The sequence below is a fragment of the Phallusia mammillata genome, chromosome 2 (genome assembly GCF_965637545.1).
Source record: "Phallusia mammillata chromosome 2, kaPhaMamm4.hap1.1, whole genome shotgun sequence".
In the NCBI taxonomy this organism is placed as follows: domain Eukaryota; kingdom Metazoa; phylum Chordata; class Ascidiacea; order Phlebobranchia; family Ascidiidae; genus Phallusia; species Phallusia mammillata.
In genome coordinates this window covers 14559333-14583105 of record NC_137253.1, presented here as the reverse complement: position 1 = coordinate 14583105, position 23773 = coordinate 14559333, and the positions used below count along the sequence as shown (strand labels likewise).

At 36.9% G+C, this 23773-nt stretch overlaps 3 protein-coding genes across 3 annotated transcripts in view; all 3 read right to left on the bottom strand.

Annotated features, from left to right (window-relative positions):
• Window positions 1-7247, bottom strand: part of LOC145212133 (centrosomal protein of 290 kDa-like) — a 46174-nt gene extending 38927 nt beyond the window's left edge. The window contains exons 1-15 of the mRNA XM_080080169.1: window positions 6957-7247; window positions 6744-6848; window positions 5463-5660; window positions 5172-5327; window positions 4919-5101; window positions 4398-4610; window positions 3491-3652; window positions 2976-3144; window positions 2795-2880; window positions 2389-2568; window positions 1959-2089; window positions 1771-1897; window positions 1326-1463; window positions 990-1145; window positions 318-461 (exon numbers count right to left, since the gene is read on the bottom strand). Coding sequence (XP_079936295.1) covers window positions 318-461; window positions 990-1145; window positions 1326-1463; window positions 1771-1897; window positions 1959-2089; window positions 2389-2568; window positions 2795-2880; window positions 2976-3144; window positions 3491-3652; window positions 4398-4610; window positions 4919-5101; window positions 5172-5327; window positions 5463-5660; window positions 6744-6848; window positions 6957-7136 — 2328 coding nt within the window. The 5' untranslated portion in view covers window positions 7137-7247. The remainder of the gene's footprint in view (window positions 1-317; window positions 462-989; window positions 1146-1325; window positions 1464-1770; window positions 1898-1958; window positions 2090-2388; window positions 2569-2794; window positions 2881-2975; window positions 3145-3490; window positions 3653-4397; window positions 4611-4918; window positions 5102-5171; window positions 5328-5462; window positions 5661-6743; window positions 6849-6956) is intronic.
• A 6071-nt stretch (window positions 7248-13318) lies between these two features.
• Window positions 13319-21568, bottom strand: LOC145214631 (tripartite motif-containing protein 2-like). The gene is made up of 10 exons (XM_080083189.1): window positions 21251-21568; window positions 19537-19688; window positions 18962-19289; window positions 17617-18549; window positions 16848-17077; window positions 16381-16598; window positions 15768-15926; window positions 15164-15366; window positions 14699-14839; window positions 13319-14404 (listed from the first exon to the last, which is right to left on the bottom strand). Exons 1-10 carry the CDS (start codon window positions 21347-21349, stop codon window positions 14252-14254), a joined length of 2616 nt encoding a protein of 871 aa, XP_079939315.1. The 5' UTR covers window positions 21350-21568; the 3' UTR covers window positions 13319-14251.
• A 555-nt stretch (window positions 21569-22123) lies between these two features.
• LOC145213825 (mitochondrial ubiquitin ligase activator of nfkb 1-like) lies at window positions 22124-23773 on the bottom strand. The gene has a single exon (XM_080082231.1). It carries the CDS (start codon window positions 23374-23376, stop codon window positions 22282-22284), a length of 1095 nt encoding a protein of 364 aa, XP_079938357.1. The 5' UTR covers window positions 23377-23773; the 3' UTR covers window positions 22124-22281.

Genomic DNA, 23773 nt, shown 5'->3' with positions numbered 1-23773 from the left:
TAGAAATGTTCTGATGTACAGTACTGACCTGTTTTCCATATTAATTAACTATTGTTGTTTTCTATGTTTCAGGTTGATTGCTGGCTATAACTTTAACACAACAATTTCCACTTTGTTGAGGTAGAGTAGTATATTTATCATGTTTACAATACACATAAGGATAAACATCAACAATAAAGAATTAAAGGTATGAGATGACATATAAATTGTTTCTTACTATGGTTTTTACTTATGCTAGGTTTATACAGTATTAATATCATTTGCTGTGGAAATACACTGCTTCACAAATAGAGCTTGTAAAAGTATGCACCACTCACTTGTATAAGTTGTTCATTCAGGGCATTTATAACATCTTCCGAAGTTGGGTCGATTTTCTTGGGAATTGCAATGTTCGATACAGGGCCACTACCATTTTGAGCAAGCTTTTTCAGAACTTCCACTTCTGATTGAAGTTGAGCAACCTGTGATGAAAGTAGAGAGTTTAAGTTGGGTTATTTTCAGTTTATTCTTAAGCTTAAATTAGAGGGTACGTTATATTTTTAAAAGCAGTTTGTTAGTACAGAAATGCTTAAAAACCTATAAATTAAAGTTTCCTTAACTAAGAAAAAACTATGAAATAAGCTATTGCTGCCAGGCATAATGTATAACCAAGTATTGCTCATCCAGCAGTTTTATTGCAAACAATCGACGTTTCGGCGTCCTATACAAGACACCTTCATCAGGATAATGACATATCTTGCAGGACAAATTTCTTATAAAGCGACAAACTACAAAACACACACATGTAAAACTATGTATGGTCCGTTTGTAAAGATCACCCAACATACTAGATTTAAGTTGTTAGCGAGGAGAACTTTTATTGAAAAACAACATTGGTAATTTTCAATTAATATCCAAATATTTTCTTCCATAAACTTTTTATCACCCAAAAACAAAGCCAAATAAATGGAATTTTAAAAATCACCCAAACTTAAACATTTAATACTTACTTCCCTTTGAAGCAGTTCATTTTTCGAGACAAATGTTGTGTTTTGCTCACGAACATGTTTTAGTTCAGATCGAAGTTCATCGTTTCGACCTGTTAGTTGATCAACTTGACCCTTCAGGTACGAAGAACCATCATTGTGTTGTTTTGCTTCCATAGCCTGAAATTGAACATTATGCAAATATGTTACAGTTTTGTAACTAAAAGCTATACAGATGGCACGTTTTTGCAGCAATATAAAAACTCAACAAACAAATATTTAACACAGGTTCTTTTTATATAAAATCCCACTTACAAAACTGGTAAAAATTTGCCCAAACTATGAATGATTGCAACATACATGTAAAAGTCTTTCCAGAGATGGAATACGAACAACATCAGCAGGTTGAGGAGCATGTTGTGATTTCTTCAGTTCATCAAGAATATCTTTCATTGCTAGACGTAGCTGCTCATTTTCTTTAATTACAGTTTTGCTTTCCTTCAAAGAGAAAATCAAGTAAGCTGTTTAGTACTTCAATAAACTGTATTAGATGCAAGTGAAAATGCCAGTCTATACTGCTAAACAAAAATATTATTTTAGCCTGGGTAAAAGAAATAAACAGAAACTAATGGTGCCTTTCAAATCAGCGAAATTGATATTTCTGCTTTGAAAATGAATCACAAATATGACACAAATATGAAGTATTTCTAAGTTACATTTAATGTCATAACAAGAAATTCTATATTAGGTATACACTGTTCAGCACATTTTAGTCATGACCAAGCATCAAAAACAACAAATCTACCTCTTTGAGTTGAACATTCTCAATTTGAGCATTGCTAAGCTTCTTCTCAATCAACTCAGCTTCTCGGCTCAACTTATCAATCTCCACAAATTGTCTTGTATCACTTCGTTTTGCACTTGCTGTTTTCCTAAATCAACAAAGTCATTTGATGATCAACCATTTTTTGGATTATTTACCACCAAAGTTACTTTTCTTTATTGATGCCTAGTTTTCGTTTTCTCTTCAGTTCATCAATGAGGTCATTTATAGTTTCAAAGTCATCTGGGTGCAGACCTTCGCCCATTGCTTTCTGGGTATAGGACTGTGCTTGAGCACGTACCTAAAATAACAAAAAATCATTGTATGCATCACAAAGTTGATTTTTTACTTAGACAACCACATATTATAAATTTCTGACATGCTGTTGGCTATTATGTTTGCAAACTTATTTGTTACAAAGTTTAATAGTGCTTTTAAGCATGCAAATGTGTAATCAACATCCAGACACAACCAAACAATTCAATTCATCACAACTTCTACAAGATAAATCTTTGAAAAACATATTATGTTTACTTATTAGACATGAAGGCCTGTGTACACAAGATCAGGATGTACACATTACTAAATATAATATTTTACCTCTTGTTTAAGTTCAAGCCGTTCATCCTCCAGTTTTTCAATCTCTTTGAGCAGAATTTGGTTTTCTGCTCTGTACTGTTGTTGTCTGAGAGCACGAGACTTGCCAAGTTGTGCAATGTCCTCCATGTCCCGAGGAGCAACACCAAGTCGATCTCGATATTCCTCATTCTCCTCCAATAACTGAGAAAGATAACAAAAAAGTTTTTAGTTATTTTTTAGTTTAAAGTTTAAAATGCTTTATAAAAACACAAACTCTCCAAAGCAGTGAGAAAAAAGACATCTGTGGATTCTGATTTTTACATTATTAAAAATCAGTAAACAAAATGAAATACAGCACATTATTTTTGTGGCAAACGAAGGTCGCATACAGTTGTTAAAAAACAGGTCTAGTAAAATTTGCACTTACATCATTCAGTTTTTCTTCCACCTGGTTTATGTGTTTCGTAAGTTCGTGTATTTTGAGCTCACGCTTTTGTATCTGTTCATTGCAGTCTACAAAGAGCACAATGAAAAAAATACTGAAAAAAGAAACGGAAAAACAGCCAATGTGGCTGTTACATGGTTTCATGCCAACTATTAAAACAAACCTTTAATTTCATTGACAGCATCTGTTAAGCCATACTGTCCTGACTCCAGTTGTGAAATGCGCTTGAGAGCCTCTGTTAGTTTAGAATCATTAGTTTGCGCTTCATCTTCAGCTGTGGCTCGATGTTTTTCAGCTTCCTGTGTAGCAAGTTCATTCTGCTGTACCTTGGCCTAAATACACATTAGCAGTGAATAAAAAGAAATATTCTTTCTTCAAACAAACTACAAATAAATCGGTTATCAAGTACCCAATTCGCCAAGTTTTTTAAGCAAATAACCGAATTATGGAAATAACCAGATGATTTACTTGGGGATTAGGACGTCTACGTCATTAGACAAATGTAGTAATTAACCGGATTAGCCCCTACCTGCACTAATTTGCTTTTAAACACAGTTAACATTAAATACCATTGTAACCACTGTACTGGACACATTGTTTGTATCAATAGGGTACGACAGTTTTGACTGTATTTGTGATCTTCATTACAGCAGTGAACTACTTTGAAGTCACACTTACTTGTAGTTCCTTTATTTGTGATTTGTATCCAATAATTTCACGATTCGTTCCCTTGTCTTTTCTCAAATCCTGAACAATTGCTGTTTGTTCTTCAAGGTCATTAATTGCTTGGTTTAGACCTTCTTGCAACACTTTAATTTGCTCATCTCTGTCTTCAACTTTCTGAAGATTTAACAAACAATCAAGTTGAAAGTTTTAAATAGTTATTTTGGTAACCTATTTTTTTCATGGACGCTTTAATAGTGTACTGTCATGGATGTATTTGTAGATAGGTTTTTAGTACAAGTTTGTATCTGATACAGATTTAAGGTATTTTCTTTGTCATAATCAAATTTTTTTGTCAACAATCCTTCATCGCAAAGTTACATGACTTGCTCATTTTTTGTACTGAGGGGTAGATGTTGTGCTTTTAATAAGGTGTAGAAAGCATTCTTAATGCAATCTAAAATTTCACAAGAGAACCAGGTTACTCCTATGTTGTTATTGCCAAACTGAATAAGACAAAAGACTTTAAACCTCAATGGATATGTTAGGTACACAAAGAGACAATTTTGTTTGCTCAACATTTACAAACCACTCTTATTTGGAAAGTTAACACATTGGTGAAATAAAGTTTAGGTTTTTGAGGGTCATGTTTCAAAAAAAAATTAGACAAGTTTATAGAGAGTTCTCTAATATGCAAAAATCTTTGATACAGAGGTAATATCATTGAGGACTGTTGAAAAGGGATTAGCGCTTCTCATAAAATACGGGCCAATAAGTGCATACTGCGGCAATTAACACTTTTATAAAACAGGTGTTCCGAACAATTGTACAGCTGTACAGAATATTTCTGCGATCAGTTTCCAAATTGATTGATGAAACCCTAGTATTAGACAGGATCTGTCATTCTTGAACTTATGCATACCTTAGTAAGCCTTTCAACATTTACTCGATCCCTATCCAATGATGCCGCTGCAATCTTTTCCCGCAACACACTGATGGTCCGCACTTGCTCCGCGTTTTCCTGATCCCGCTCCTGCAACCTCTTTGACCACATTTCCACTTTTTCACTGACAGCATTTGCAATTGATTCTTCCTCTTCATCCTTCGCAGCTAGTTTGTCCCGCAAGTCGTCCACCTGTGGTTCGTATAAAATTGATAAAAAATAAAGCTGCTATGGAACAAAAGCGCAGTTGTGCTTGTAAATTCCGTTCTGCATACAAAAGGACAAGTCAAAACAATTTTGAAATTCAAATATTATTTTAAAAAGTACTGATTTTTATAAAATGGCTGGTTGGTATTGATCTGTGATAGTCAAATGTAATGTTGTTGTCAAGTAAAAAAGTTCTTAGAACTGGCCAATACGGTTAAAAATAAAAACATGTGTATTTCTGTTTTGTCTGCTCTGACTTCAAAACTTGATAAAAGACATTTTTTAAATCTTACTTGGATCTTAAGTTGTGCATTTTGTCTGTGAAGATCATCAGTAAAGTGATCAGATACACCAACAACTTTTTTCATTTTCTCATATTCATCAACCATCTTTTCCATATCTTCTTGACCACTTTCCATTTCCAGACGAAGATTGCGATTTGCCTCATCCAGTTCCCGATTGAGTTCTTCAAGTTGCTACAAACAATACACAACATCAGCAATCTAACAATGGTGTTGATTGATTCCACAGATTTATAAAAAGTACCGTAATTTGTGTTATCAAGTCAGAAATCTGTCGATTTTTTTCATTCAATTTATCTCTCATTTCAGAATCTTCAAGGCCTTTGGTGGAATGTTTCATTTGCTGTTGATTGTCAAGAGCCTCACGATAGTCTCGTAACTCTTGCCTCAAATCTTTGTTCTGTCATATAACAAAGCATGCAATTTATTTACTGCATCAGTTAGAGAAATTCCTGCAACATTAAAGTACTTAAAAATGTTAAACTTATTTAAAGAACAGACTAAAAAGATATTACAGAGCCACAAAAACATTTACCTCTCTTCTGAGATCTTTGCTGAGTTTTTGTTCTTTATCCATTTCTTGTTCCATTTTGTCCCTTTCTGCTGTGGTATCACTCATTTCCTGTTTTAATGAGTTTACTTCTTCATGCAGCTGCTCCATACTTGCCATCAGGCGTCGGTTTTCAGCCCGGTAGTACTCCGCATCTTGTGGAACATTACCACCACCAAATTTCTGCAAAAATTCAACGTGAACTGTTCAATCTTTTTATGCAAGACAAAAAGTATATTGACATGTATGTTTAGATTTTTAAGTAGCATATATTCTGTTGTATGCTCTAAATCCCCAGACTTTTTCACACATTTTATATTTTTAGTGTGATAATGATAAAATTCTTTGTCAAAACATGTTTAATAAAATACAGCATCTATGTTAGCTGTTTGGGACAAAACTATTACAGTCAAACTTCGATACTATGCCACCCTTCGGGACCGAGAGAAAGTGGCATAGTAGCGAGGGTGGCATAATAGCGAGGGTTGGTTGTAAAAATAGCCTTGTGACGTGACAATGTACTGTAATGCAACATTGTGTTGTACGATTGTAATTTATTACAGTATACAGTATAAGGAACAGTATACAGTATAATTTATTACAAAAAACAGATACATCGTGCATAGAACAAACAAGATCTGTTAGTTTTGTCGTGACACAAGCACGGAACGGCATTTACATAACTCGCTGCAAAGCCGTGAAACCTCTTAACTAACCACGTTTGTTTACTCAACGATTTGTTTTTCATGTTTTCTCTGTTTTATCATGAGCTCAAATCGAAAATTGTCAGAAGGCCCAATTTTCAATCCGAAACCAGACCGTTAATACAGTAATACTGTCCTCTCATGTGTCATAGTATCAAGGGTAAGGGGTGGCATAGTAAATATATTTTCTATTGAATTTAGTTGGTGACGATCAAAAGTGGTATAGTAGCGAGGGTGGCATAATATCAAGGTGGCATAGTATCGAAGTTTGACTGTAGTTTAAAATCTGACAATATGAATTTCAATCATGGAAATGATTTTGATTTTTTTTATTGGTTTTTGTAAAGTTTATTGCTTTGAAATAATTATTTTAACTGTACAAATTATTACTGTATATTTTTTTATACAATGCTAGCTTTTTACTTAACAGGAGTCAACAAATCATTTTGAAATCCTTTATCAGCAACAGCAAAAGAGCTTATTAGCAATTAGCCATGGTCATTTAACAGGTTTGTTTGGTAAAAATGATCCAAAAGAAGTTAAGTAATATAGGCACTTATACCCTTTCATCATCCAGTTCTTTTTGCAGATGACGAATTTCAACTTCTTTGTCCTCCAGTTGATCAGCTTGCTCTTGCAGAATTTCTTCAACACTTGCTTCTCTGTACTAAAAAACAAAGTTTGTTTTTGTACATGCATTGATATCAAAACGTAGTACAAGAGCAGTAAACAAAAACACAGTATTTTACGAACAACTCTGTCTTCAAAAACTTACATCCAAAATCTTTTTGGCCGATTGCACAAGCAAAAGCAGTTTCTCATTGTCATCTTTAAAATCATTTTCATTCAAGCCCTTTAACTCATCAGCTACTTGTTCCATATGTTCTTCATCATTAGTTTTTGGCCCTCCTTTCGCAATGGAACCAATTATTTCCCAGTTTACATCAGGCGCCATTGTTGAAATTACAATGTGAACAATGCTTGGTAAAAATTATGGTGTGTCATGTGTTTCAAAAAGGAATGCAGAAAATATGTATCTGTAATATCCTGTTTGTAAAAAATGGCATTAAAAAATCTTAGTGATATCTCATCATGTGGTGAATTTGCGAGACAATACTTTAAACCACAACTATAGAAAAAATCAGAATGCTTTAGTAGAAAAAGCATGGCTTGAATATGATGTGTATTAAATAAAGGAAACCAAGGTAAGGTAAACTTTTACTGCCAGTGGTAGCTACATGATACAAAGTTACAAACCACATGTAGTACAAATAAATTAACTGAGACATAGAAACCGAAACAAAACAAACAGTTTACTGTGGCTCCCATAAATTATAGAAGGTTTATTCGATGCACCTGTTTACAGATTATTAAAGGCTATGTTCAAGACAATACAAAGTGTCCGCGCAATTACAGGAAGCTAAATGTTCATGGCAGTAAGACTACTGCAAATCCACAATCTGACAGTGCAAACTGCAAAAGCAACATATCCCGTTTTCAAGACAACCGCGTCCCTTTGAAAACATCACAGGAATTTGCAAATCCGGACCAGTACTGGATGCTACTTTTTGAGTTATGATTTTATTTATTCCGCACTCTTATGAACACTATTTTAAACGCAATCTTTGAATAATCTCAGTTTTGATATTTAGAATATATTACACAAAGAAATTAAGAAACTTCAAATCAAAAACATATTTTACTTGATGTCATGGTTGAATAATTTGGCGTCCCGTTAAAAACAGGATTTGGGTTCCCAGAAAGTCGTTTTGTGATTGTAATTTGAAATAACCACTAATTTAGACGATTCTTTGGGTCGTTAACTGATTTATGCGACAGGGAAAAAATGCCTAACTGTTTTTTACCGTTTCAACGGACTGCGTTGGCAGATACCCACCTACCCACGTCGACGTGTAGAGTCGTAGACTACAGCTATCGGATTGAATGTTAATTTAGATAAAATTAAAACTAAGCAAAATTTGAAAAACTGATTTTATGCAATGCGTTTAGCCCATGAAATCGTAAATACTTTTCAGGCGAATAACACGATCGAAATTTGCTGCATGAAAAAAGCTCGAGCGTCACAAGTGCCACACAGCATCACCCGTCCGTGACGTCAGCAATATAATATGCCGTAGTCTTAAAAAAATCGCTAAAACGTCAAGACAGAAGCAAAAATAGTACTAAAATGACTTCATTGTTTCCTTTTTAAAAATGTTTTTTGAGAACGCATTTTTGTTATTTTAAGCAGGCAACTGTTAAAATACACCATCAGGTGAAACTTATGCTAACTTTGTAATAACAGACACCAGGAAATAATTTCTGTTCACTACCATTGAAATGAGCAAATAGCTTTCATCCAAACAGGAGATTTAAACTAAATTTGTGCAATTCGTATCAGTATTTGAGGTTCAAACTTATTCAGTGTAGAAACGTAACTTAGTAAAATAAAAGTTGAATAGGTGATGCTTCATTTAACAAAGACGAGAAAATCTGTGAAACATATGAAGAATAAACAACCGAAATAATGTAAAATTAAAAGTACACGTATCAAAACAAACTATGTACACAATAACATAACATTACAATTGAGCAAATTAAAAAACATTGTAATGTTGAAAAGGACAAATATCAGAAACAAATTTAATGCGTAGGATCAAAAAACAGAAATGAACACCACAGCAGCCTACACGTTCAAACATGCAGGCCATGGTCTGTGCATTGCTTATTGTTTTTATATTGTAACAAAACAGATATAAGGCAAAACTATAGATGGGTTCAACAAAGAAGCTAAAATGCAGTAAAATAATGGTGAAAATGTAATTGCCAATAAAAGCGTGCATTTTGATGGGCTGTATAATGTCGAGATAATAACAACCTGCTAACTGCCACAAACCATTGAACTAAGGAAGTCAGAACCAATTAAGAACATTAAAAACAAGCAAATGTTTGAAAAGGGCTATGGTTATACAATGATACATACGCAAAAACAACTTATGCCTCGTCATTATCTTGTACTGTGATGGCTGAATACTTTTGGTAAGTTTGAAATGCATCGCTGTACCGACGTAAGGCAAAGTAGCAACGAGCAATTCGGTCTAGTCTCCGCAGTAACTGTGACTTTCTGTATTTCTCCAGCCGGTGAACCTCGTCCATCTTTTGAAAATGGTCAAGTGCCTCTTCGTACATTTTTGCCGTTAGGAAGCACTCCCCGATGTTGCTTTGACAGTTGACAATGCTAATTGTGACTTCGTCGTTTTTTGGTAACTTTTGAAACGCATCTAAGGCTTGCACAAAGCATGATATTGCTTGGTAGTGACTGCCCGACTTTCGTAGGCATTTTCCAGCGTCATTAAAAGCGTGCGCAACGTGAAAACAATCAGCACTACTAGGTCCGCCATGTTTAAGAAGGACTTCGGCGTGATTCTGGTAATACTGTGAGGCTTCCTGATACTTCTCTTGCACTTCAAGAACATATGCAATGTTGCGCAAGCACTCGGAAAGCGCCCAAAAATCGACAACGGCATTAAGGCGTCGAACAGCTTCTTCCATTTGGAAATATTCAACCGCTTCGGTTAACTGGTTGGTCGAACAGTAGCACGCGGCAAGGTTGTTTAAACAATTCGCCATTCCAACTTTGTCCTCACTCAAAAACGTTCTGCGAAATTCCACATTAACTTTACTCCACTTCAATGCTTCTAGAAACTTGTTTCGTTTTATGAGACAATCCACGGCACAGGTTAGACAAGATGCGATTTCATGGCAATTCTTTTCTGTGCTGTAAAGGTGGCAACCTGCAAGTTTTAAATAGGTTTTAGAAGCCAAGTCGTATTTCCTCAAAGTAAATTGAGTTGCAGCAACATTTTTTATGCAAGACAAGTGCGAGGTGTGAGTCTCAATGTGTTTGGATTTCTCCCAACGATCCAGCAGCTTTTCATTCAGATCCAACGAATTTTTATAGTTGCCGATTTGGAAGTAACACTCGGCCACTAGAGAAAGGGCTAAGATTTCTTCGCAGTCCTCCAGTAAATGTAAACGAAACTGTACAATTTCATTGAGATACCCCAATGCTTCCACGCTTGAACCCAATTGGCATAAACATTGCCCAATGTTTAATCTACAAACGGCAATCGAAGAGTTTTGGCCAGGTGAACAATTTTGTCGAATTTCAAGTTCACGTTTAAAGTGATTTAAAGCTCGACGATAGTCTTGCAAATGATGGTGGCTGATTGCGATCACCTTATGGGTATCAGCCACTTTACGGTCATGTGACGCATCAGCTGTTAGCATTAGGTATATTTCCAGCACTTGTTCAAAATACACCAACGCCTCACTAAATTTACCCAGCCGACACTGGCACGTGCCTATAGCAGAAAAGCATAGCGCGACGTATCTGTCTTTTTTCGGGTCTGGTGCCGTTTTTTGGCGCATTTCTAGAGCTCTCTGTAAAGTTTTTAGGGCATTCGTATATCTTTCAAGCTGAATCAAGCAATGACCAAACGAAAAAAGACTGTCAAACCGCCCAGCGTAGATGCTACGATCCTTGTCCAATAGCCGCATAGACATTGCTTGTAAATGGGCCTCATGACATTGTCTAAATTGCTTTAGTTGCATGTGGCAATGTGCAATACTATTCATACACATGGCTGATTTTAGGCGCCAATCGTCCATATGCTGTTGTTTATAGATTCCAACAGCGAGTTGTAAATACTTCAAAGCCGCTTTAAACCTGCCACGAGCGAAACAACATGCACCTTGCAAAGTATAACGTTTGGCTTGCAGTATATCTTGTGAGCCACCAAGTTGCTGTTTTAAAATGTAATGATCCAATATTGGTTTCGCCGGCGATTCTAGTACCGCTTCAGCCCTGTCAAAACGACGCAGTAGCATATACGCTTTTGGAGTCATCCATTGCCTGAATCTGGGCAGTAACGTATCAAAAACGTGGAGGTCCGAATAAACGGAGAAGAACAAAATGCTCTGCAAACATCCAACCACGCAAAAGTATTCTACAATCGCTTCCTCTCCCACTGCTTCTGTTAACTCGTAACAAACCAAATCATGATCAAACGAATTAGTTAAAATCATGTCGTTTTGTCCGCCTGATTTCATGTACAAGTACATTCTGGCTAGACATGCTATCGCAACGGCAAACTGAAGCTTATCTCGTGCAGATTTCGATAGGTGGCCAAGTTCGTAAAGTTTTTTCACCACGCTGTAACTGGAACACTCCGGAACTTTGTAAATCCTTCCGAGAACCATTAAGAGCAATGTGCTGCTACGATAAATATACCTCTTTATGTCAAACCTGTTTAAATTCTCAAAAAGGACGAAACTTGCTTGAGGGCTGTAGTTCATAAAGCAGTTTTTGATTTCCTTGTGACATGACAATGCGAAGCGAAGCGTTTTTAGTTGCATTTCCAGAGCAGATTTCAGCTTGTTAGCATAGCAGTCATATACCTGCCGATCACCCGCAACGTAACATGTCCTTGTTAAAATGTCTCCCAAGTTGTTCTTTTCACCAGTTTCTAGGTACATTAACATTTTGCTCGCAGGTTTGATCAGTTCGAAATCGATCCCGTTGCCAAGAGGATTTTTGCTGGAGGCAGGGGCATACCCGTCAGGGGAGATCCCGCAGTTGCAAACAGAATCGTAAAACCAAGAGTTTTCTTTCATTGTTGGGTGGTTAAGTGATGGTATCCCTGCAAACGGGATAACCATTTCACCAAATAAAATCAAAGTCAACTGAATAAGCACAGAATACCAGCGGAAGTAGATCAAAATAGTTTCATAGTTTTCGTTTAATTCCACTCCATCTTTTAACAAGATCATGCTCTCAAAATCGGAATGAGTAGTTACCTCGTTCCGCGCCGGTGAACCCAAGCCCACAAGAACAAAGGGACAAGGAGGATCTCCCATGACATCATGCACACAAAAATCCGATATATTTTTTAACAGTTTCAAATAGCCGACAGTAACTTTTTCTTGAACGGCCATGATCTTGCAGGACGATGTATCTTCGGCTCCGCATATAGTCCTGTACTTTTTCAGGGCTAGTGTTGCCTCAAAAACTTCTGGCATCAAGTTCTTTCGGTAGGTTTCCACTTGGTTGTAAAATTGTTCAGCAGCAGCCATCAGATCAACATTTCGGTGTTTTGCATCGGCAAGCTTTAACACTTCTGAGCAAAGTTGCCTAAGGTCCTTTGTTATTTGGTCGCTGTTTTCTGGCCTTCGTATCTTTGCACCAACCAGCAAAACAGCACTTTGGAGCAAGCACAGTCTGTCAGGACTTCGATTTTTGTAGACTAATCCAAGTTTGTGCAATACTTTGGCGGTTTTCTTGACATCCGTCTCTCGGCCATTTTTATGACACAAGTCTTTAAGTTGCTGAGCTAACTCATTTTCTTCCATTACGCAGTTTAAAGTCTAAAATTCAAGTAATTGAAATATTATTGTATCCCCGTTTCTGGACAATGCTTTCTTGACCTACAATTCGGTGTCAACAAGTCTGAAATTCGATAGTAAAAGATTTTGATACAGTCAAACTTCGATACTATGACACCTTGCTATTATGCCATCCCCGCTATTATACCATTTTTGATCCTCACCAACTAAATTCAATAGAAAATATATTTACTATGCCACCCCTTACCCTTGATACCATGACACATGAAAGTAGAGCATTACTGTATTAACGGTCTGGTTATGGATTGAAAAATTGGGCCTTCTGACAACTTTCTTTTTAAGCTCATGATAAAACAGAGAAAACACGAAAAACAAATCGTTGAGTAAACGAACGTGGTCATGTTAAGAGGTTTCACGGCTTTGCAGCAAGTTATGTAAACGCCGTTCTGTGCTTGTGTCACGGCAAAACTAACAGATCTTGTTTGTTCTAGGCACGATCTATCCATATTTTTGTAATAAATTATACTGTATACTGTAATAAATTACAATCGTACAACACGTCACGTCACAAGGCTATGTTTAAAAACAACCCTCGATACTATGCCACCATCGCTACTATGCCACTTTCTCTCGGTCCCAAAGGGTGGCATAGTATCGAAGTTTGACTGTATTCAATACGACGAGAACCAACTGACTAAGCCTTTTTGCAGTTTCGGTATATACCGTCTGCGGTTACAATTCTCAGTATTTTATTACAGTTCGCTAATTTGTTGCGGAAGCTGTACAAATGACCCAACTGATCCGTCAAGATCACCCACCAATAAACCATTTTTACTTTGTCTAGAGCGCAAAACAAACGTAATAATAATTCACAATAAATAGAACAAGTCAAAGCGTTGCAACAAAAAAGGATCAGCTTAAACCACTGACCTTCACTTTTTGAAATAATAATCTGTAGCTGTGGGTTAAAAAAAGTTACACAAGTGGTATTGCAACTGTTGTACCGGCAAATAATTAACTTAACATGCACTGTGAGTATAATTGAACCACATGATGAACCCAGGAAACAAGAATGACAGTGTAATATTGCAATCTGCAATCAGCAAAGTGGATCAACGGGCAGGGTAATCAGTAAAGAGCATTGGAAACGATATAGGCAATAATTAATGCAAAAAAACCCTGTGTAATGTAAACAGTACACCGTGGTGCTTACCAAATGCCACGTACACAGAACTGCGGGTTTGTGGACCCCGTTTTGATTGCTGTTAAGATTGCGTTTAAACGCTGCCGTTCGGGTTTGCTTTTTTGGGTAATTTTGCAAGGTAAATCGTTCTATACGGGTCCCAAACAGTTAATTCAATATCAGTTTCTTTGCAACTTTCACCTTTCATTTACCCATCATACAACAGCACCGAACACGCTTTCTACAGTTTGCTACGTAGCCTGTGTCTAAGGGGAGCACGACTATTTGGCTATTGAGAATTACCGGCTGCATCACAGGTTCTTTTTCCCCCAAGTCCCAATTTCTTCAAAGTAAAAATCACCAACTTTTAGTTCTGTTTATTGTACACCAAGCATAAATTATAAACCTTTAAAAAAGTTATTAAAGTATTGATAACTATAAAGCGACTTTGAGATACGATCGCATCGAAAGAAAGAATGAAGTTATTGCAATATTCTGTAGACCTTTACACACTGATGTCCTGAGTCTGCAATAGCCACGTATCCGTTCTTAGTGGCAACAATCCCTTGAGGTCCATACAAAGGCTCGGAGTCTGTGTTGATGTATGATAGAAAGGATCCTTTTTCGTCCAAAATCTACAAAAACGGTGTAACTGTATACTGATAATGCTCAGAAACGTACGTTTTTTAAAGCAATCCGCTAGAGAACGCCATCAAGATGTAAAGTTTGATGGCGCGATAGTTTTTTTTTTTTTTTTTTCATTTGAACCCCGTTTAGTTCAGTCCAACTTTGTAATTACACTAAACCATTTTTTAATAATTCGGTTGAAGATATTGCAGGCAGTTATGTTATTTGAAAACTGAATAAAAATACAAAATAATCAAACCAAGATAAAAAATATTTCTGGCAACAAATAACCACAATATTACCTGGATTCGGCTGTTGCCCCAATCTGCCACTATCACATGCGATTTGAAATCGATCGCTATCCCAGTTGGAGCGTTAAACTGACCACAACCCTCTCCTTTGCTGCCAATACTACGCAGGAAGGTTCCAGAAGTGGTAAAAACCTAAGAAAAATGTGTTCGGCATTTAAAAAAAAAGTGTTGTGTCGTACGTATTACGATTGTTTAAGATTCAAGACAGAATGCTATAGACGTATGTTGTATTGCCAGACTTATATTATAGAATGATATAGTCTTATGGAGCAAATGTTATTTTTAGACAATGCACAAAAATGCAATGCCATGCAATGGGCAAAAATGCCACAGAAGTTGGTGAGTTCACTAAAATACTCTTGCAACAAACTTTGTTGCCAGACAAATGACCATGGAGATTTTATGTTAAAATTGCAAACAATTATTACATTTTTTTCATGTTTGACATAAACAAACCTTCACACAATGGTTGTAGAAATCAGTCACATATATCTCGTTCCGCTGATTTACAGCTGCATAGTGCGGCCCGGCCAATTGACTTGGTCCAGTGCCACGATTCCCAAACTTCGTGACAAGCCGACCGTTGACTTGGAAAATGAATATTTGACATGCCTTGTTGTCAACGACCACCAGGTGACCATTGCGATTTAGGCATATACCTGCAGACGTATAAAGCACACTAAGTATACATAAGCACTTGATGAAACACAGGTTCGGGCCTTCAGCAAACATATACAATTATTTTAACGTGATCAAAATTTGTGCGTTCCAGGATCGAACCATTCATTAAAATGATACGCATATAAGACTGGGCATTCCAAAAATAACGTTGGTACCATACCACAATGCACCAAATTTATCTAATAGGTATGAGTCTGTAGTGGCGACTTAAACGTCAAAAAGCCGGAAGACTTTATGTTTCAAACGTACACAATAACATGTAAAAAGGACAACCGCCTAATATTAGTCCTTTGTGCATTTCAAACTTTAATATTTCTCGTTAATGCTATTTAATTTCCAAATTTGCTATTATCAATTTCCAAATTGAACCACAATCTACCTCTTGGACCCATTAGCTTGCCGTGGCCAATTCTAGACTTGTATTTTCCTTCTGTTGAAAAGACGTTTACAACTTTGTTTTCGTAATCCGCTACAGCGATTTCCCCGTTGGTCAGAATCTCAATGCCGCTTGGTCTCTGTAGAAGCCCAACACCACGACCTGAGTGAAAACATGTCATCTTGACAATAGTTTACGACTATAGCGACAGTATTTAATTTATCAGAGGCGTTATACAAGACCATCAATTTACGACCGAATCTTAAATGACAGTGCAAAGAATGTGTAGAAGAACCACCTGTATCACTTATTTTTTGTGAACTGAATGAATTCGTGTGTAAATCCAAGCTCACTTGTTTTTCAGATGAAGTGTCATTTTCACTACCAAACAATTTGAAAGATGTAGAAACTTTTCAACACTTATTATCCCACATCTATATTATACGAATCACAATTTGTTCTCGACACTGATGATAAGAAATTGACATATTCTTGCTGTTTCTTGGTTCGGAGGAACACAGAGTTTTTGCAAACAGGATGCCAGCAATTAGAATGGTAAGGTAGTAATAGAAAACTGTTCAGTATAAAGCTAAGTCAATAACATAACTAATTATACCTCTACTTCCCATGCGGCCAACGCACTTTGCGGTCAGGCCAAAACCTTCTTTCAGTTCGAATATTTGAACGCACTGATTGTTACTGTCGGTGATGAAAAATCGACCCTGTTGATCGGCAGCGACATCTTGCGGATTAGCAAATTCCCCTTTTGCGCGTCCGCGTGAACCAAAACGAACCATCAGATCATCCCCAATAAAACTTCTGACTGGCCCAGCGCTGAAAGAAATCTTTCACATATGTGATTTGTGTCGAAATAAATTATTTTAATCTGTCCAATTATGTGCTTGTTGTAGAAACGTATTAGAATGCAAAGGTAAATATGTGACTTTCGAATTTCTTTCTTCATATTTTTGCGAATATTTATTGTAGCTGCTTTCCTCTGACAATAAAAAGTTGTTGTCGGTTTTTGCTTAAATACAATAAACTTTAAAAAAATCTAAAACCGTGTTAACCAAAATCTTTTACCTTTGTGGACGTTTCATTGCTTTTTGTCGGACACTTTTTGGTCGCATTACGACTTGGGGTGATTTCCCGTTTGTGGAACCGTTTTTTATAGGCGGTATTTCTGCGGTAAGATGACACGGACTATTGTGGACATATCTTCCATGGATTTTCACGTTGAGGAAAAATGGTCCGGCCTTTTTTGGAGTGAAGTGAATTTCATGACATCCTGGCTGATTAGTCTGCACATCAATCTGTAATAAAATGGGTAAAAAATATCATACTATTCAAGTTTTTTTTTGTCGTATATAAACTGTTGCGGGACGCATCATGTAATGATGGAACCAGTGGTGGTGGTGGGATTCATTTTTTTGTCAGCCGGTTCTGTTACAAAATGTCCATTGACAGTTACCAGTAATGCTAACCGGTTCGCTGATCTCATAAAATTTCGTGAGACGGTTCTGTAGAACCGGTGCGAACCGGCTGAATTCCACCACTGGATGGAACCTGTAATAAATGTTTTGTTGATAACTTTAACAGAAATGGGCGCTAAACACGTTTTAATATGAGAGATGTTTTTAAAAAGTTTAACTTAAAATCTTCAATGAAAGCGATTATACAGTTTCAAATTGCTGAATGGTATTTAAGATAGTAAAAACTAAATTTGGCATAAAACCGGAATAAACAGACATGGTTATTAAAGCCACCATGCTATGTAACGTTTACTGTTTTTGTGAAAATGCAACAAATCTAGGCAAAAATCACTGTAAATGCTTAAACAAGTCGTTTTTACCTTCCAATCATCTTCAGTGGTAGACTCTTTTTTACGTGGTGTGCTAGTTGCTGAAGGTTGTGACCAAACGTCTGAATCAGATGAGGTAGAAATTCTCCGCTCCTCGTCGATATCGGGAAAACTGATTTCCACATCAAACGACACAACTTTACTTGGCTCCAAGTTGCCCAGGTAGTCTTTTGTTGTGACAAAAATCTGCTCTTCTTTTCCCACTTCGCATTTTCGTGATTCTTGCAAACACGAACCACTGAGCACACATTTATCCGCAACGATGTGATCGGTGATAACGGTGCCGCTTAGGATTGTTTGAATGGTCTTTGACAAATCTAACAGCTCTTCTGAAGCACGCCACTCGAAACGGGAATTGTCGTTTGGAGTCGCGAAGGTGTCTTGAAGGTAATTACCTAATTTATCGTGTGATTGGTCAGAAAATTGCTGTTCTGTGTTGGGAGTTGTAGGGTTTCCTTGCGTTAGTAGGTCTGAAACCCGGACGCGTCCGAAATCACGCAAGTTTGAAAGCCGCTGTGTCATATGCCGATGCAGCAAGTAGGTTTTAATATCTGAGTCGCTTCCTTCGCATATCGATCTCTGCTCAGGAGTGGACTGTTCAAGCATAACACCACTGTCGTCGTATCCATTATTTGCAGTGTCCAAACTAAGATGGATGAGCTGTACGGCGGAGGTCATGTTTCTTAAGGCGGCAGACAAATCACCTCGTTGTCGATCCAGAGTCTCGCTTTTGTTCGTGAATTCGGCATCCAGAGTACGCAGGGTTTCTTCTTTGCGTAACTGAAGTTCTTGTTCGAGTTTTTTAAACGACTCTTTCACGGACATTTCGGCAAAGTCTCGGTTAACAACCAGTTCTTCGCAGGTAGAGTTGATAGTCGAGAGACAGTAATCAAGGTCCGCTACCCTTTCCCGTATTTCCTCTGCCTAAACAAAGTTTTTTTTTTTTGGTTATAAAATTATAAGTTTTTCTCAAGGGGTTTTTGTAACTTGTTAGTAATGTTACAGAAAACCATAAAGAAGAAAACCGTTACTAACACATAAAAAAAATATTGAATAAATTTGGCCACGTGGAGGCAATGTGTTATGGTTGTACTTTATATCTCACTTCATTATTTTTTTTTTAACTAAATAGTCAATCACAACTATTAAAAACTTAGTTTAGTCTTGAACATTAGCTTGTCAAGTTTTGACTTTTTGACATATGATTTTGTTCGTGGATTTAAAGGGTGTGTTTTTCAGTTTAATTACGTTATGATAACACAAATTGAGTTTCTGTTTGCAACCAAACGTCATATACTTATGTTGTTAAATCACTGTGCAAAACAGATTGACCCACTTGCTTTAAAAGATTATTCTTGCAATCAGCAGCCACTTGTCCGATCGTCGATAACGATGCGTCATGCTCAGCGTGGTCGGTCCTGGCACATTTATCGCAAATGAGTCGTTCGCACAGCTTGCATAGAGTTGACACGGCATCCCCGTTGTGACATTGACAATTCCTAAGTGGTGTGCATGGTGCGATGCGATAGGAATAGTGAAAGTCTTCCATACACGTTTCCGGTTCTTTTGCCGTTGAAGCCGAGGTGGTGTCATTTTGATCGGTAAGGTTTGATGGTTCGGCGCTTACCACACTTTGCTGAAGGTTTGGGAAGACTTCCATGAGTCTGCAGAAAAGTACGAAAATAGCATCAAACTTTTCAAAGCGCTTTTTTAACCCCAGAATCAACATAATCCCAGACCCAGTTACTGCTAAACTAAATGGTCACGGAAGTTGTTACGCAAACTATCCTTTGTAGTTTCGGCATAATAAGAAAACAAATAGATATAACCTAATGACCATTTATGCTACGTTGAAACATTTTCATTTGTATGCTATGCATGAATTTAAACAAAAATTCCAAAACCACTTGCTTGTTTAAAAGGTCGTTGTCTTTTAACGAGGCAACTCCGTCTTGTGGTAATATTGAATTAGCAGCACAGGAAGGACAAGTCAAGGTTAAGCTTTCCGTTGGAATATGCTCGAAAAGGCAACTTTCGCAGAACGTATGACAACAAGGCAACAACTGTGGAGAAAAACACAACAGTGACAGCAGTTAATTACTAAGATACCAAAGCGACAGCAGTCAAAACCTGCCTGTCCACCTGTATCCTGCTATTATGTTATGTACGCATTGGGGTTTGTTTGTACAGTCAGGCTGGACAATGCCCTACGTGTAATAAAGTATTCTGATTAGTTGTATTAGTGGGGAAAGCATTATTGCGCCCATTCAAGCACAGTTACATGTATATGAACAATGTCGATCTACAATGCAAGCCTTTGCTTTTCAGCTATTTGTGATGAGCAAAACTATATGTTAACTGTTCAAAACCTGCTGTAAAACCCTTGCTAGGCATTTGTTTGCCAATATACTGTTCCTGAACAAAGAGCTGTTAACACTAGTATCTACTGATAACGAACTGCATGCAAACATTTAAACATCGTCCTACGTGGTACCACAAACTTAATGCATTCGCTTGCACCGATTACGATTAGGAACTCTGCGTTTCATAAGCAGCGGAGTCTCATTTATCCTTTTTCTCACCATGATAACCTCGCACGAACTATCTCTCATATTTTAGTCGCCAGTTAGTAAGGCCCACAATATGAACATAATCTAGGGCACAAGCTCGGATTTATTGTTATTGATAGCCTGTTATAGCTTGTTAGTATCAACCATCATGTCACGTTATACGAAAATATGAACACGTCATGTACATATGCAAACATCCCTGATAGCTTGGTATGCAGCAATACCTGGGGGAATACCGTTCCGCACCGGTACAGCTATCTAAACTAATTTGTCAATCAATCAAAACCCGTTTACATTATTAAGGATCCGTTGTGCCTTACATTGTTTAGGTGTTGCTTAACCTTTTCAGGAGGCTTACAAAGTAGCTACCACGGAACTTTATCGGTTTTCGACGTGTTGGTCACATGAAATCGTACAGATCGGTTAGAAAGCATATATATTCGAGAAAACGGATGCTTTCACCCCAAACAGATAAATGCTGTTTAGCAAATTCTCCATGTGACTTAACTTTTTTGGATAGAACTAGCTAGATTTCCCCTCACAAAATTGACTAGAAATGGGTGCTTAGCTACGTTCGCCAGTCCAGGTTACATTGTAGTGACGTCACTCAATAAAAGTAACTGTTAAGTGGTATGACTTGTAAATGGTCGTCATTTTGCAGCTTGTCGCCTTATCAAATTAGCTGCCTACTTAATGTCAAGAAGTGATAAACATTGAAAACGTTGTAGAAGAGTTAAGTCTATGTCGTTTATGTTCCCTCATTTTCAACAACAAATGCCGATCGCAATTTACCAACACTTTGTTTTCAGCCTGGGTCCAACATAGCACAGTAGGCTGGTCCTAAATATTGTTTCATGCTATCTATACTAAATTTTATTGGCTAATAATTATTTCTTTTTTCCGAGGTGATTATATCTGTTTGATAAAAGCTACATTTTTTGAAACAATGCAATAAGCCTATTGAATAGGCTAGTAGGCTACACCTGCTCAGTCGCATTACACTGACACGAAACCTTGATATTAGATCCCACATCAAAAAAAAAGTACAAACGTACCTTTGGTTTGGAATAAACCCTTCCACATATGCTACAAGTTAACAAAATCGAGGTCATCCTTTCCAAATCATCTAACGTTGGTCTTGCTGTTGTCTTCATTGTTAAGTTCACGTATCTCGGCGGCCCGTTGTACAGAATACAACGACAGGGTCCAAATTCAAATATCAATGATTAACTGAAGTGTTACTTGCTTTTTGCCTCACACGCAATACACTTCTCATCACCAAGCCATTACAAGGTAAATAGTTCCACGGTAAGTTAGTTCGCTAGGTTGCAACTCATTGCGACTGTCGAATGTCACTCCACCTAAAAACACAGACTGCTGCCTTTCACACGTAGATCAATACGAATAATTTATGAGGCTAATCGATTGGGAAGACGGCAAGACGTTGCGTCATCATAGACATGCATTTGTAATTTGTGTTCAACACAACCCATTGTTTGTTTTTGAGAATCGTAAAATGTAATCAAATCTTAGCCACTTTTTTGCTTTTGTGTACGGTAATTGTTAAAAGGGATCATTTGAAAATTAGCAATTTTACTCTATTACCCTATGAGTTATGTATAATATTAGTTTTAGTCAGACTGTTTCCCACCATGTAACTGTCCAAAGTTATCAGTCCACAAATGAACTGTTTGTATGATTTGAAATAATCAGTTGTGTTAGAGTTGATATTTGGAAACAATCCCAATTGAGTGTGAATTCGATGTAATTAATCTCATTTCATTTCAATTCACTTTTATATTTTGTGTTGATTTAAAATTGATACATTTGGTGTGTGGCAGAATTAAAAAAATAGGCCATACACCAAGTCTTCAAACTCCACTGTCTAAAACTTGTTCACCCAATTTCCATGACAATAATTTGAAAAATAGTTTTTAGGTTATTTAATATCAAAAGAAAATACAACTGTAAATTTTGCAAAAATTAACTGAACATGATAAACTAAAAATATAGCATGTCTCTAGCTTAAACCCAAATAGCATATACAAACAAATTACAGCAATGGACAAAAATATTAAAAAAAAAACTATGCATGAAACAAAGGAACAGTTCGCACAACTCTTGATCTACACAGAGGACATTCTTTTGGTGTAGGCAGTGCTTCCAAGCAATCAACACAAATGCATATATGACCACAATTTAGTATCACACACTCTCTTGGATTAGTGAGGCAGACAACACAGGGACCTTGATTAGTATTTCTTGCATCATCTCTGTTCAGTTGGCCAGACTGTACAGTCCTTTGGTTTCTTACTTCTTCCAATTCTTCTGCAAGTCTCCGTTCATCTTGAGCTATTACATACTTACCATGAAGCCTCCTCATAATGAAGTACAATGCCGTAAGGGACGCAGCACCCATTAAGACAGCAAGCAATTTCCATATTTTTGACTTGGAGCGCATCTGTGATACAATTTCTCCCTTGCGGAACTTGCTTAGAATATACTCCCCAAAATTTGAAGCTGGTGGCTTAATTTTAAGCATGTTGTCTTCATAAACAACCTCACCAATTGCACATAGTTTTGTGCCAAGTCTAAGCATTTTCTCTGTTTGTGTATATCCCTTTAATCGCTCCCCACTAACAAACCCAACTATGCTTTCCACAGTTGATGTGTGTGAAGGAACAAACTCTTCATTAACAACTTCTGCACATTCTTCAAACCAAGCTGATTGCATAGGATCAACAACACGAACTAAGGGATGAGATGACAAGCCTTGTAAATCAAATGGAATACTATCACTTATTGCAGTCACTTCACGGTCCTCATTTTGCCAAACATGGGTGTATTTTCCCCAAACATCCTTGTGTTCAGTTGTGGTCTTTTTCAAAAAGACTCCAACAGTACTTGGGTTGGCTTGGCTATGCAAGGGTGCTGTTAATGTTGACACCTTGCCATTTATAGCCACATATGGCAAAGTTGAAAAGGGGGCTTCTTTAACCAACGTTGTAAAGTCAGAATTTATGTCAAAAATTGGTACATCTTCAACCACTTTTGCCTTTGAATCATATCGTCTGTGGATGAAATACAGAATTGCAGAGAGAGAAGTTCCAACAGCAAATGCTGATGCTTCCAAAACTGTTCTTTCGTCAACAAGGCCTAACAATGTTTCCAATAAGGTCATTTTTCTTTTTTGATCATTTTGTACTACATAGACTGTAAGATAATTAGCATATTATTGTTTATCATACGAATTTAGAAAAAAAATTGCTCAATTACAATGCATGCTAGCTAAAACCAAAAAAACAATCAAACATTATTATTACAACACCAATCCAAACGGTTAGCCGTATATTCAGAAATAACCAGCAGTACAATACTACTACTACTATTAGAAGAGAATGCAGTTTAACATATTTTTATTAGGTCTAATTTTTATCTTCTACTTAATGTCCCAATCAACACCTGCGCTACAACTGAAAACAAGCAAGTTTTTTAAGGTTAACTATTGGTTCCACATATTCATATGGTCGGGTCTACCATTAACAAGCTGTAGCAAATATACCTTACTTAATAAACAA

Coding starts and splice junctions, on each gene's coding strand:
- LOC145214631 (XM_080083189.1), bottom strand. CDS start 21,349: ATGAAGACAACAGCAAGACCAACGTTAGATGATTTGGAAAGGATGACC. Junction 19,689..21,250: donor GGGTTTATTCCAAACCAAAG/GTACGTTTGTAC, acceptor TTTTCTCCACAG/TTGTTGCCTTGTTGTCATAC. Junction 15,927..16,380: donor TGGCCGCATGGGAAGTAGAG/GTATAATTAGTT, acceptor GTTTTCACTCAG/GTCGTGGTGTTGGGCTTCTA.
- LOC145213825 (XM_080082231.1), bottom strand. CDS start 23,376: ATGACCTTATTGGAAACATTGTTAGGCCTTGTTGACGAAAGAACAGTT.